The sequence below is a fragment of the Drosophila takahashii genome, chromosome 2L, assembly GCF_030179915.1.
Source record: "Drosophila takahashii strain IR98-3 E-12201 chromosome 2L, DtakHiC1v2, whole genome shotgun sequence".
Classification (NCBI taxonomy): domain Eukaryota; kingdom Metazoa; phylum Arthropoda; class Insecta; order Diptera; family Drosophilidae; genus Drosophila; species Drosophila takahashii.
Genome location: NC_091678.1, coordinates 1,765,885 through 1,781,143, shown reverse-complemented (window position 1 = coordinate 1,781,143; position 15,259 = coordinate 1,765,885). Strand labels below are relative to the sequence as shown.

Sequence of the window (15,259 nt, the reverse complement as noted above, 5' to 3'; positions counted from 1 at the left end):
AACGAATCTATCTTGCCTGTGCTCGCGAAAATGTTCGTCGAACGAATTCGATTGTGGATGGCCTGCTTAAACCAGCGGTCAGCAGTGTGTCAATAAGTGAAGTTAAGCAACGGTGCCATGAATTTGTTAAAGTTAGGGCTAGTACTCACCCAACAAAAAGTCGTCCAAAACATAACATTTCAAATGAAACAAAAAAAAAAAATTATTGTTGTTTTCATATGAAGTTTTTTGTTTTGAACGTCCTTTTGTTGGGTTGAGTACTAGCCCTAAAGAACTTAAAAAGCTCTGTTAAAATTAAAATAAGTTTATCTTCAGAACGGTTTATTTGAACAAACTACAATTTAACATTCCCATCTCATAACCAGCTTGTTTCATAAATGGCTTATGAGATGAAAAATTTGTAATGGTAATTTGTAATTGTAAATGGTTCGAATAAATAGTTCTGAAGATAAACTTCTTTTGACAGGACTTGTTAAGTTCTATACTTTCAAAATTCATAGAACTTTTTTGAAAAAAATTAAATACAAAGCTGGTAAGTAATGTAGACATTGCGTGTTCGTAACAACAGTTTTTTGTTTTTGTCAAGTAAAATGTTAAGCTGTTAAGTGCGAAGAGAAAGTGCTAAGAGAGTTTCGAGGAAGAGAGAGTGGTTTGCTATCGAACCTAACCTAAAATCCATTCGAACTGGTGCTGTTAACCGTGCAAACCCATGTTAACTTCATAGAAATGTAGCTGTAGCTACGTAGGTAAACGTAACAGAGCTGCAATCCGCCCTCACTCGAACCTCTCTGTCGTAAAACATGTTTGAAACATAGGTTTGCTTCAAACCGCGTGGTTTGTAGCTCGCAATTTTGTTTTCTGTGTGTTTTCCATTTTCGGTTCGAAAGGTTCAGAAAAAGTGAGTGCGCGTCGTTTTCCGCTGATTTTCCGATTTTCGCGTGTCCGCGAGCAACAACAACAAATATAACGGTTACAATATTGTTCAAAAATCATAGAAAAAATACTACATTTAAGGTAAAAAAAATTAAAACAAATTGTTAAACATATGTGTGCATAGTGAGAGTATTTCATTGGATTTAAAAAATGTAAAACAAAAAACAAACAAAAACATTTGAAAATATTGAAATATATATTTAACAAAAATCTCTAACAAATTATTTTAAACAAACAACAGTTAAAATTTAAAGAAAATAAAAAGAGAGCTAAAATAAATAAGAAAAAAAGACGCAGCATCTGCGTCATCTCGCTCTCTTTCTCTCCCTCTCTTCTCCATCCGCGATCTGTGGCGATCGCCCTGTCCCCCTCGCACGCGCACACCTTTGCCGATTTACCTGGAAAACAGGTTTGCCTTCCAACGTGTGTGCGTGTGTGGCTGTGTGTCCCAATGTGGCTTTGTGTGTGCTTCTTGGAAACCTCTTAAGTGATTTTCTTACCTGCTCAAAAGTACAACAAAAAAAAGCAATAAAAACATGTTGCAACTCCCAAACAACAACTACGAAATAGTGTGAAGCATAAATGCAATTATAACTGTGAAAAAAGGAGAGGTAGAAAAGGTGAAGAAAAGATAAAAGTGATAGAGAGGAGAAACGCTAGGAAGAATACTTAAAACTAGTATAAAACCAACAAAATACAATGAAATTACGACCAAATTAATTTAAAACATTGGAAGAAAAAATACATTAAAAAAATAGTGAAATCCCAGTGTAACTGTTAATCTGTGTTTAAAACACAAATAAACGAAGAATATTCTTAAACAAAACTTAAAAAACATCGTTTATAAAGACCAAATCACACAAAATAAATGTTAAACCTCAAGAACCCTGTAAAATGGAACTAAAAACCCCTAACCATCTTCCATAAAACTTCATAAATCTAAATATAAAAAACTAAGAGACTGTAAATACTTAAAGAACAGATCTTTAAAAACTTAAAAAAGTAAAAACTCCAAATAAACAAAAAATTCAATATCTTTCAATCAAATTTTAGCTAACCTCATCATTCTTAACCATTTTCAGTTGTTCTTCTTCGTTTTCTTGGATACCCATTAAAAGTTTCATGTGCAATAAATAATACATAATATATCCACATATAATAAAAAATAAGACATTTACCAACGCAATGGAGCGTTGCAACAACAACAACATCTGCAGCAGCTAGAAGAAGCTCAAAGAACCCTTTGGATTGCTGCAATAATAGCAAAACTTTTTTTTGCCAAAGGAAATCGGAAGTAGCTATTAAACCCACCCAAAATATAAGGAATAAACAGCAGAAGCATATAAAAATATATATAAAAAATATTGGCAAAATGAGGCGACGAATTGCCATGAAGGAGACGGCAATATTGGATGGCAGTAGTTCGAGGAGATCAACGCTAAATATTTGGAACTTTTTTCTTATCGGTAAGTTTATTTCTTTTTCCCTTGTTTGTTTATTGCTGATATGAAAATAAACCAATAAAATTTTTTAATATTTATATTTAATAACAAAGTCCAACAAAATTAAATCTTAAATTTTGGAACAATTTTTCCCATCGTCGAGTTTAATTGTTTTGTTTACGACTTTTTTAAATTTTGATAAGGCAGGTTAAGATTATTCCTGGAAAGACTATCTCATGAAATTCCAGGTATTAATCCGGGATTTTGTTATTTATAATACTAGCAATCTACAATTTATTTATTAGATTGAATTTTTATTCGAAATACGAAAGGTCTTTAATCTTTATAAATTCAGATTCTGACCCTCTTTTCCATTTACTACCGAGTAATTTCTAATTTATCCCTTGCTTCTGCGTTGTTTTTGGCACACGCATATCACAAATCAATTAAAACTTTCGGTTCCTCCTTTGACATCCCCTGTTTATGACAGGCTCCCCTTTTTTCATCAATTTTCCTTGGTATTTTCCTCCCCACCGTTTTTCCAATGTCGCTTTTGCTGTTGTCACCTTGCGACGTCACTTTAGTTTTTTGTTGATCTTTGTTGTTGCAGCTTGACGTCAGCATAAAGTTTTTTATCAGCTCCTCAAGCCTCCTCCGCAATTTTCCACCCGATTTTCCACACCCCCCTCTACGTTTCAGCAGCTCACTTTCGATCCTGTCAATTGGCAGCATTTACTGTTACCGAGAGAGCTCTCGATATTGAATCTAAACTTAAAGTACAGTCAATATTCCATAAATAAAACTATGTATTCAGAAGGATTATAAAAAAAGAAAGAAATCGATAAAACAGAGCTGTTAAAATTGTATTAATTATCAAAACGGTTGTATTTTAAAAATATCAAAAGCTTATCGATAAATTTTGTTGCAACCTTGGGTAAATCATTAATAATTTCCGAATCAGCAAGAGGAAAGCTTTTATTATGCAAGAATATTCACTGTCCCCAAGAAAAGTAGCACAAAAACAGGGGGACATAGTGGGATATAAGAAAACTTTAGTTTGGCACGCTTCAACAAAGTTTTTCCCTTCTCCACATATAATACTTTGCTTACAAAATGCTTTTTAATACTTAAAGAACTCCGGTGGATAAACAAGCAAGGGCTGGGGCTAAATTTAAATGTGAATTATATCCAGTCAATCGGGCAAATCGGTCAAGGGAACTCGAAAAGAGGAGCAGCTCCTTTATTAATTTGTCTGCGATTAGTTTTTACCCCCTCTAAAAAGATATATATTGCACCATTAACTTTATGGCGCTTCCCGCATTTTCCTCTTCGCTGTGTTTTGTGTGTGCGTAATCATTTAATAAATAAAACGTGTTGATTTGACATCTTAATTGGGCCTTTGACACGCGTTTTCTAGCGCTTTTACGGAGAACTACTCGTAAAAGTTGACTTTGCAGCTTAACTGTCAACGCCTCCGACTCAAAAAAAACAAGAATCAGAAATCAATGAACTCTCTGCGAATGGTTTTGTTGGCCTCAAGCTTCTGGGGAATTGCTCAACTCGGGGGCATTATTAGATTTGATGACAGTGGTCGAGAGGGAATACTTCCAGGGGTTGAGGGATCCGACATTAAAAACACATTAAAAGATTACCAACGAGGAGTGGGAAAACTTGAAACCTTTTGCGGCTTAGGCCAAATAATTAGGAGGCAAGGAAATAATAAACCTAATGTTTTTGCTGTAGAAAAAAATAGAACAAATCTTTCAGAAAAATAAAAACAAAATTTTATCATCGGTTTCTAAAACAGTACAGTATTTTAATCTCAAAAACTACATTTTCCAAACCATATTTCTAGTTTATTTTTAGCCACTACTTCTGTTCTTCTTCCACCCCATCTCCCTAATTTTCGTGACATTTTTCCTGTTGAGCCTTGAAGTGCCTTCCAATTTGGCTGAGTTTTCCTCGAAAAATCCTGTGTGTGTCTCAAGGAGAAAACGCAGGATATTGCTTAAGAACATCTCGAAAGGCTGTTTGCAACAATTTGTGTTCGTTTTCTTCGGGTTTTTATGTTTATTTCGTCTGCCTTTGGGTTTTATTTTCGTTTGTCTACCTGCTAACTGTCGCCCTTTTCCTTTTTTCGGTTGTCCGTGCCGCTTTCCCTTTGAGTTTTTCCACATTCATTTCATTTCCTGGCTTTTCCAAGTGCCTGCGCTCCTAAAACTTCTTTTTCCCCCCGCTTTCCCCGCTTTTCTGCTGCTGTTTTTAGCGCGTGAATTATGATTGTGGCTTAGTTTTTCTCACTTTTCCGGAGTTGTTATTGTCCCTGTTTTTTCCTTTTCCACACACACACGCTTTACCTCCTTTTCCGCTGGCCAAAAAATATCTGCAACTGCTGCAACTTTGAAATTAAAATAAATTAAACAAATATTTTGTTTGTTTCAAACATTTTTTACGTGCAAAATTCAGCGACGTGTGCGGAAATGTGTTGCCCCCCAAAAAAGGGGGAAAACCGGGTAAAAAAGAAGGTGCAGGGGCTGCAAAAAGAGACAGGTAGAAAGCACAGAGGTTAGCAACAGATGCAGTGAAATGAGAAGCGCTTTTCCTGCAGAGGAAAATTTATATATATTTTCACAATTTGCATTTGCAAAATCAAAGTTGGATTGCACGGAAAACTGGAAAAGAGACGGCCAGAGGCACTGGGATACGGATACAAAGGGGATTTTGGATACAATAAATTGGTTTAGTTAGCTGGAATTTCAGTGTCTGTTGGGGAAATATTGATATGCAAAGGTAGGAGTTAAATAAACAAAAGAAAGAGGGAAAAATGTTTAAAGAATTCATGGAAATTATTTTGATATATTTTTAAAATATAAAAAATAAAACCGAAATTAGGAAATAATCATATATGAAATCTAAAATTAAAAAAATAAATGAAAAATAATAATTTACTAAACTTAATATTTAAAATGGGTATGTTCCCCCAAATTTCTATCCCAACCCCATGGAATCAGATACAGCTTTTTGCCCCCTTACAAAATCCCTCAAAGTTTTATTTTGCTGGCGTAAAATTCGGAAAAAAAGAAACCAGTACGCATTTTTGTTTTGATGCTTTGGCATATGGAATTTATAACTCGCAAGCGGAGAATTTATATCTCTCGGTTCGTATATTTGTAGTCATGTTTATGCACTCTATATTTTTTGGCTTTTTCTTTTTGAGGTGGGTGGCGGATTTAAACCGGCAGCTGTTTAAACAACTTCCATTCACAGCCGAAATGCAGTCAGAGTATCTCAACATTAAAATGATATTGCTCGCGAGTTGCGGACACACAATAAAATGGTAAATAAAAATGATAAAAATTCAATAACATTTGCTGACTGATGACGAAGTTAGCACGATTTTTCCCTCTCTTTTTTGTTTAACCCTCCAAACGACCTCGTCATTGGTTTTGGTTACAGAAAAATTTTCCCCAACATTTGCAGAAAATAAATATTTTTCTAAAGTTTTATGCGTCGCTTTTGCTTGCTGGTTTTTATCGGCATGTCAATGATTTTTACAGTTTTTTGTCACACCAAGCCAATTTATTTCTTCGCTTTGACGTTGCTGCCCGGCATGTGCAAAATTAATTTCTATAAATATTTGCATGAAGCGTTGATAGAGAACCCGCTTTTGAATATCAATTAATGTTGATTAATCTCTGGGTTATTTGAATTTTCATTTTGCACTTAACTAGAAGCTACTGACTCAACAGCTTTTGAATATTAATTGATTTACCAAAGTATTTTTTATATATTTTTTGTTATTCTTTTTTTGTGCATTCCGAATGCGATTAAAGTTGGTTGGAAAAACGCTTGACGTGATGGCATTTCTTGACCAACTCAGCGGCGATTGTCACGCATGAATCAACGGGGGCGAACCTCACCTCAAAATCCCCTCACCCCGCTCACCTTTTGCTAATTGCGTTGGCTACTGGAATTTGGAATTGGAACCGAGGGGAATGGGTCTTGAAGACATTTCGGATCATTAGCATAGATTGTGTTGTGGGTACTTGATGATGATGCCAATAGTTTTTTGTCCACTTCTGCTGAATTTCTCTGAGAATTTCTTGATTAGATGGAATTTTTTGCCTTCTAATGCTCTTTTATAATCCACTGCATATGGTTAAATTTTAACGAATTTATTTACACCTAAGTTGAAATATTCTTCAATTCAAAATAAATCCTCAGGTTTAAGCTCTTTATACATTTGGGATTATACATTATACATCTTGAAAAATCGTTCAAATTTATATTTAATTGAAATACTTAAATTCCACTTCTTAAAAAATATTTATTTCGGTTTTGTTCAACCACTTTTCATATTTATTCTGTTTATTAATAAAAACATTTATTTATATATCCCTAAAGAAGGTTTGCTGCCTTTTGAAGAGCATTTTTCATTCGCCCACATATCTGTGGGTTCTTTTGTATGTTTATTTTTTCTGTATTTTGCGTTACTTATTCCTACCCTTTCAGCACTTTTTTCCCGACTCGTTTCTTTTTTTTTTGCCCATGCTGTTTTTATTTATATATATAATTCTTTCTTTAACTGCTTCAACTTTTCTTTGGCTTCTGTTTGCCGATTTCTGCTTTCAGTTCTCCTTTTTGCCTTTTGTTGGCTTCTTTATTGGGGATTGCTTTTTGCTCTTTCGCTTTCAAATGAGCCAAAGAGAAAAAATCAGAAAAGGCTGGGGCCAAAAAGAAAAAATGAAGGGGCAGTCTGCTCTAATTTGTATGCGTAACATGTCAAAAATCGTTGTGGTCAATACACTGATTGCTTTTGCATGTATCTTTATCTGGATCTGAATTTGAATCTGAATCTGGATCCGTATCGGTATCTGTATTTTGGGTATCGCTATCGGAGTATCTCAGCCTGAACAAACGCATCGCAGTATCTTCTCTTTTTTGGCCACTCGCACGTTTCATGTTTCGCTGATAAATTTATGGCTGACTGTTTTTCGCCACTGGTTTTTTCTCCTTGATTGGAGTTAGCGGGTTAAGTGGACTTGGGTCTTTAAGGGGTTAAGGCGAGTTGGGTTCAGGTTGAAGAAGGTTTTTCTAAGAGGGTGGAGTCTCTATGGAGAAGTTGGCCAAGTCTAGATCAACTGGGATGAGCTGAAGATGAAGAGGGTTCTTTTTTTGGGATTTTCGGGAGTTGTTAGGTACTTAAGAAATTAAAAAGATTGTTTTCCGACACTTAAAAAAATATAAGATTGATAAAAAGTTCTTGGAAAAATAAATTTTTTGAGGAATTATACGTTTTTTAAACTTGTACTTATATTAAAAAAAAAAAAAGGTATTAATAAACAATTTTAAAGAATTTAAATAATAAAACTTAAAATATTTATTATTTTTAAATCAAGTTAAAAGTAGTTTAATATTTTATCATAATGGCAAAATATTTTTACTACCCCATGGCTTCTTTTCCAAATGCCATAATAATATTATTCAAAAAATCCCTAGGCAATGCTCAATCCGCCTAAATAAATAGATTAATTAGACCTCATCCGAATGTTTCAATTTCGCAGTCACAAAACCGAAACCCTGAAGGCACAAAACCTTAACCCTCTGCAACCCCCCGTGCTGGCTAAAACCTCATAATGATCGTTTAGCACTCGAATTTGTTCGAATCGCTGTGGAACAGGGAAAAGAACAACAAAGGCGGTGGAAAATATGTGTAAAGTTTTCCCCGCGGGCTGCTCAACCCTTGGTGGAAAATTGAAGACACCGAAATCAGTGCATCCCTTAACCCACTACACCCCCTGAAAAATGCAATCCCCCTTTCGGTTCAATCCAATCCAATTCTATGCTTTTGTTACTTTTGCCGGGTTTCTCAAGCATATCAATTCGCTTTTTTAGGGTTGTGCATCTGTCTGAAAGAAAAACACGGGGGTTAAGGGGGGCTTAGGGGGTTAAAGGGGATTCTCTGTCTGAGAGAAATGCAAAGCAACATTGTAGAAATTACACAAAATGAACTGTGAAAACCTTTTTTTGTAAAACGCATTTCGTTTCCAGCGTTTAAGTCGTCACACGGGGGTTAAAATACCCCACCGTCCCTCTTCCCTTTTGACACGCCCATTACGAATGGTAAAAGGAATATAAAATTTTACGCTATGCAAAACATTTTTCTAATCAAACATTCCATTTCATTTGCCCAATCGAGAGGAAGAGGGGTAGGATTTATCCCAAGGGTGGCTCTGTGTTTTAAGGGTTTTTGTCTTTGGCCACAGTTCAAGTTTTAATTTCGTGTCTCAAGTGTAAAAACTCATTTGAAATCCGGCTGTGCCGACTGTCATCCCAAAAAAAAACACCCCTTGTAATGCTCATTTGGTCGACAGAAATTAAGACCCGATGAAAATATTTCAACAAATAATAAATTCTTAAACTGGATATTAAAAAAAGAAGGTGGAATATAAATTTGCAACCCCCAAACGAATCGATCAGTCGGCAACCCCCAAAAGTGTTGTTATTAATTTCACTTGGCACTCGGAATATATTTTTATTTGTTTTTTACGCATTGCACAAAATTGATTTCACTACGGAATCAAACAGAAAACACAAACGGAAAAAGGAAAATGGTATGGTGGGGCAAAAAACCTGCGGGAAAAGTGTAAAAAATTGCATTTCCTTATTTCCATTTTTAATCATTTCGCCAATATTTTTTCTATCCATTGTTTGTCGTCTGCATTTATTATATAACACTCATTGCACTCTCCGTGAATCTTCCATCCCTTGGCTCGATTTATTTTAAAATTTTCTGATATTCAACTTTTTTTCTATGGCCTTTCGTTTTCAATGGGGGTGAGCAAAAAATAAAAAGTGTGTATTTTTATTGAGTTTCATTGAAGCGCATGAAATGGCAATAAAAGTCTATGAATGGGATAAAAACCCAGCTCTTTATCCCCGCACTTTTTCACTTGTTAATTTTTGAATTATAAATGGAAATACAGAGCAATGTGCTTTTAATTAAAAACTTTAAAGTTTCCTTAATCAAACGGGTGGGAGAGTTCAAGTCGAGGGGTTAAATTAATCTGCAAGTCGCGGAAGAAGAATAAGAAAATGTAGAAAATTGGGGAGAGAAAAGTTGCCTCAATAAATTAAGCATGAATTATGAATGCGTTAAATAATTGTTGCTAAGCTGGGTTTAAAGATCAAAATGATTAATGTAAATTATGAGCCGGATCAAATTTCAATTTATGTTTATGACTTCAAACGAAAACTTTGTTGGGAATTAGACATTGAGAATAAATCAAATGGAATTTACCTCTTTAATTAATTTCATCATTATTGTGTAATTTATCTGGGCAAAGAAGTAAATAATTGATGCATTTTAATGGATTTATGAGTTTATTTCCCAGCTTGCGTGTTTATTCAAATTTAAATCTAATATCCCATTTCGCATCCATTAAGTGCTTTTCATTATTAGCTACTTCACATTTAATTTGGATGGAAAATATTTTTTAAAACCCCCATAAACTTGAGGAGAAAGCTTTAAATATTTATTTGCACTCACTAATCACCTGCCAAAAGTGGAAAAGCCGCTGACAAATGATGGTTGCTTGAGTGTCAGGTTCTTTAACAAAAAATTAATACCAGAAAGAATACAAATAAAATGGGGAAGGCAAATAAAACGCCATGAATTCAATTGACAACCCAAAAAAGGCGGGGTGGCACCCAAAAAAAAAAATCAATTTCCAGTGAAAATGTATGTGAAACATTTTTTCGGCGCCAATTTGACTTCGTCTTCGCCCTTATTTCCCCCACCGAATTTTTCCTTCTTCTTTGTCTGGCAATGAAAATGTGCTTGTAATAATAACTTTGTGCGGGGGGAGTTTCGGGGGAAATTCGGGTTGGCTTTTGCGGCTATAGAAAGCTAAATTCAAGGACAAACAAACAGAAAAGTGAAGTCAAACAGTTTCTTTTCCGACTTCTTACTATAACCCCCTCTTTTTCCTGATTTTTCCTTGGCTTTTCGGTGCTGGCAAACATTTTCCCCTTCGGGCCAAAAAAAACAGGAATAACTCTGCTTAAAAGTTCTAGGCTGTATTCACTGGTCTTCTTTTTTCTCTGTTTAAGTAATTTTCATTACACTTACCTCAAGGCAGGGAAAGTGCACTGGAAATATTTATTTGAAGGTATCGGTTATTACTATAAAATAGTTGCCATTTTAAATGAAACGAGTGAACCAAAAACAAAACCCGAAATACAAAATAATAACTATGATTAAGTTGATACAATAGTCAACGATCATTAATAAAAAAATAAAATATATTGAAAAATATATTGTTCGGTTTATTTTCAAACTCTAAATTATTTTGTTTTTCCTAAACTAAAATATTTTTAAAATGTTTTCATCTTTTTTCCAAGTGCCCAAAGCCCCCTGAAAAACCCTGGCAATGTTCTAGTAGGCTGAATAAATTTAGGAATGGTTTTGGCAAAGGGAATTTCAGTTTCAGCAAGGGCAGCAATAAATTTTAAAGACGCCTCCAGGGCAATTTTAAAGCCTAATTTCCATTTTGGGGTGGGCACAAAAATTGAAGGTAAACGTGGAGTGCGGAGGTTCTGTTGTGGGGCAGGTCTAATCTAAGTTGAAAAACTTTTCGCCTACCTTGAGCAAAAGTCTGGGAAATGGAGAGGAACTACTTTGCGTAATTATGTCAATTGCCATTAGGGAAATGTCTGAGGGGGGATGTGCTGGGAAAATACCCTTAAACCTCCCATTTAAACACCCTGCTTTGGCAGTCATCGATATGTTGGGAGCCCCTTCCTCGAATTTTCCTGTCTGTGTGTTTTGTCCTTTGATTTCCATCTACTCGAGGAATATGTCTTTGTCTGCCCTTCCAAGTAGAAAGCTGGTGGGCTGATTTTGTGGATGGGTGGGTGGCTCTTTAGGGGTGCCTGTGCTAACCAGCATAATCCTTAACACTTCAAGGACGAAGAGGGTAAAACAAAATCGCTGTTGCGTGCCCAAAGACATTCCAGCCAAAATACGCTTTAATAGTGCCACAAAATCAATCAAAAGTCAGTTTGCGATAGCAAAAAGGGGATTGAAAATGGTGGTAGAAGAGCCTGATTAACAAACATGCCACCGAAAACGTTTGCCATTAATTTTGCACATAATTGAAAATGGATTGCACACGCGTAAAAAATATCAAAAAGACGGCTGGCGAAAATATCCACTAAATTAAAAAATAAAATTTACCTTTAAGCATTACACAGTTTTTTTTTTGCGCGTCAAAAGCTTATTAAATATAAATTAATTTCAATTAATTTGTCATTTGTGAAGGTGGTGAGGCTTCACTATCCATAAGCAACTGATTTTAATGCTGATTCAATAAAGGGGAATATTAGCTTTTGGTTAACTTGGGGTTAATAAAATAATTAATTGGTTTAAATAAATAATAGTCATTTCCTAATTTTCTTTAAAATATATTTAATTGAATTTAGTTAAACTAAAAATTGATAGATATTAGGTAACCCCGATTAATAATATTTTTTAGGGTATTCAGAGTGCCTCGAATGCACTACTCGTATTAAATTTCATAAATGAAATGCATTTTAATTAATTTTGCACAATTTGATGCGTTTGTCAGAGTCTGTGAATGTCCTTCAACTCCCACCCACCCACTCCGCCCACTTTGTTGTGTTTGTCAATGTTTACATAAATATTTAATAGACCAGATAAATTTCAATGAATTGACTTTGCAACAGACACTTTAGCCTTTTTAATGCCAGACATAAGCAAATTAATTTATTTATTTGCAAAGATAAAAGCATGCCTTGTTTGTTGGCAAATTATTTATAAATTAAACATGTAACCGGGATATTCTAGGTTTTTATTTGCCCATAATGCGTGTTTATTTTGCTTGTTTAATTAGAACTAAAAATCTATAGATGGCTGGTGCATTCGTTTTGGTTTTTTTTGTGTTCCGAGCACAGAGAATAATTCAATTATGCGAGCTGAAAATGGCGAAAAGAAAATATTTGGAAATAATTCATAGAAATTCCTTTTACGCTGTTCGAATCTTTATTTCTTATTTGTTTTTTGCACAAATTTAAACTGTGCAAAGCCAAAAATTATGTGCATTTTTTATGCAAAATATAATTGCCAAAAGCTTTAAAGATTTGCGTGAATATTTAATGAACGTTCAATGCACATTCAAGGTTTTATTGGGGTAAACGAAAGTGCTGAAAGCTTTGCAAAAAAAGAAAATAATTTAAATGCCAATTGTATGTTGTTTAAATTTCAATTTAAAGTCGTTATTTTCGGTAATTTGTGCTTAAAAATAATTTGTATAAAATATTGAGTTCTAAATTAAATTTCCTAACAATTTAGCAGCCATAAAAGTGTCTTTCTGGCAAATTTGCAAGATCTCAGCCACAAAAAAACTGGCCACAATTTAGTGGTTTTATTATTGCTTAATTTGTGCCTTTTTTAACAGCAAAGCGTAAAAAATATTGCACTAGAATGCTAATTAATTCATTGTTGGTAGATTTTTTATGCCCCCAGCGACAAGACGGAAATAAAAGCGAAGAACTTTTCCCTTTGCAGCCAGCGAGAATTAATAAATAAACAAATTGCAAATATTTGGTATTCTTCACTATTGTTTATTAGCGGAATGTATAAATATTTAAGAGGCTCTAAGCAATTGCGATGACGTGCCTCACCTTCTAATTATATGTGGCCCACTTCGTAAGGTTTATTCTTCTTGTTCGTTACAAATTTTGAAATGAACCCGAACTCTGGGAGAGAAAGCAAACAATAAACAAAAGCATAAAATTGTCGGTGTAAATGGGGTTTATTACAGCACACAAACACGAAGGGAGAACCTGTATATACGGGGAGTGCAGCTGTCCAAGCAGAAAAGCGAGAAAAGGTGTGAAAATTAAGGGCAGCACCTGGAGAAAATGTGGCCAGGCATCGATAGGTACACAGAAAACAAATGGAAGGGATGTGATATGTTATTTTATATATCGTTTTAATAAGCAGAAAATATACTTCTTTAAATATTTATTTGATATTATCAATAACAATTCTTTAATCAAAAAATTGTGATTAAAATCAGCGTTTCAATATTCTTTCTATGAACAAAATAAACTATTCTGTCCATAAATTCTCATAATAAAAAATTATAAATTATGTGATTCATTGCATAAAATATTCTTTGTGTAAACAGCAAATTGCGAATCAATTGGTTGCCCCACTTTATAAGCCGAGTACAGTCCTAACAGTATTTTTTTCTGTTCCAAGCAACAGTCACTGTAATCTTCAAAGGTAATGAACACTGTACGTGACTTGCGCTTGATTTATAACTGTAAAAAGAATGTCACAAGCGAAGAAATAAATGAAATAAAATAAGAGAACATACAAGAAGTGTTGTAAGAAGTGGCTCAAAGAATCAGTGGGAAAACGGTAGTTGTTGCTGGTTTTGCTTAGTCAGTTTATGTTTATCGCCGAAGCATTGCGAGAAGAACGAGAAGACTGGAGACTCTGAAGACTCTCTTCATCCCCCGTGACACTTAAAAACTCATTAGCCAACGAAAAAAAATGGGAAAACAGCAAAAGAACCAGAAAAGAGGAAGCGGAATACAGCTAAATTGTCAACTTGTTGCGCCAGCCACGCCCACACAAACACAAATGGGAAAACACATCCAATCATAACGCCTATAAACCGCAAAAAAAAGAACACAGAAAAAACAGGGAAATAGAAAACTAACAAAAAGTGGCAAAAGCCTTCCAGCAGCTGCCCAAAACACTTGGCCAACAGTTTAGTAAACCTCGTTCTCTTCACTTTACTTTTATACACTTCTCTTTATTTAAAAAATCTAAAAACCTTATATGAATATTATATTAAAATATATTAATTAAATTAAAGAAAACTGAAAGTTTAAGATTTTTTATAATATTTTTTCTATTCTTTTTGAAAACATTTTTCCAATTTCTTAAAAGTTGTTAAACAGAAATGTTAGCTTGACATATCCAAAAAAAATGAGAAACTTCATAAATACCTATGAAACGATCTTCATAAGAAATACTACTTCCTAACTATCAAAAGGGTATTTAGAAATTCGGCTATACTATTTTTCTGGGATTTCTATGTCAGCTTTGCTGTTTGAGTGCCACCAATGCTAAATCCACTTGTCAAATGCAGGCTCTCCAAAAGCGAGGGAAACATTTTTCGGGGCGGGACAGATTGAGAGGGTGGAGATTCTGGGGGCTCCAGATGGAAAGCTGGACAGAGAAGACCGGAGAATTAAGTGGAGAAAGGAGCCGGAGATGCGCCGCTGACATTTTCGCCTTAAGAGTGTCAAAACAAAACTATTTATTTCCCTCACTCGCTGCGACAAAGACAAAGAGAGCATTCCCTTTGCCCACTTTCTCCCCCTCGTTGCATTTCTTTTTAAATTGCGGCGACATTGAAATTAAATTGTCTGTGTGCAGTCTCAAATACAAAAAATGAGGGGGAAGTTGAGCACAAAATAAATGCTCCCATGCGGCAATGAAGAATTATTCGTAGAGTCGGCAAGATCTCATATCTAAATTGCCAGCTTTGCTATTTTTGTGCACGCTTTTTAGCCAAAAGAATTGCCAATTTGGAGTGATAAAATTTATTATGAATGAGTTTAAAGAAATGTACGTTTTATTTGAAGTTTTTCTGTTCATAAAAATGTTATTTGCTTTATTTAATGGCTGAATTATTCATTTGATGAAGAGCTAACAAAGCTTTTGCAGAAAAACGTAGCACAAAAAAGTAGCTACACATAAGCAGATTAAAAATAAATTGGTTCGATTATGTATATTTACCAATTATTGTTCATTTAATATCAAACAAATAAAAGCAGAAATA

The 15,259-nt window shown here is 34.5% G+C and overlaps 1 protein-coding gene across 2 annotated transcripts in view; it reads left to right on the top strand.

The window, feature by feature from the left end:
• Window positions 1-858: 858 nt before the first annotated feature.
• Window positions 859-15,259, top strand: part of ed (hemicentin protein echinoid) — a 92,571-nt gene continuing 78,170 nt past the window's right edge. For both annotated transcript variants that reach the window (XM_044394866.2, XM_044394867.2), the window contains exons 1-2: window positions 859-1,014; window positions 2,016-2,399. In XM_044394866.2, the coding sequence (XP_044250801.1) occupies window positions 2,306-2,399 (94 nt within the window). In that variant the 5' untranslated portion in view covers window positions 859-1,014; window positions 2,016-2,305. The remainder of the gene's footprint in view (window positions 1,015-2,015; window positions 2,400-15,259) is intronic.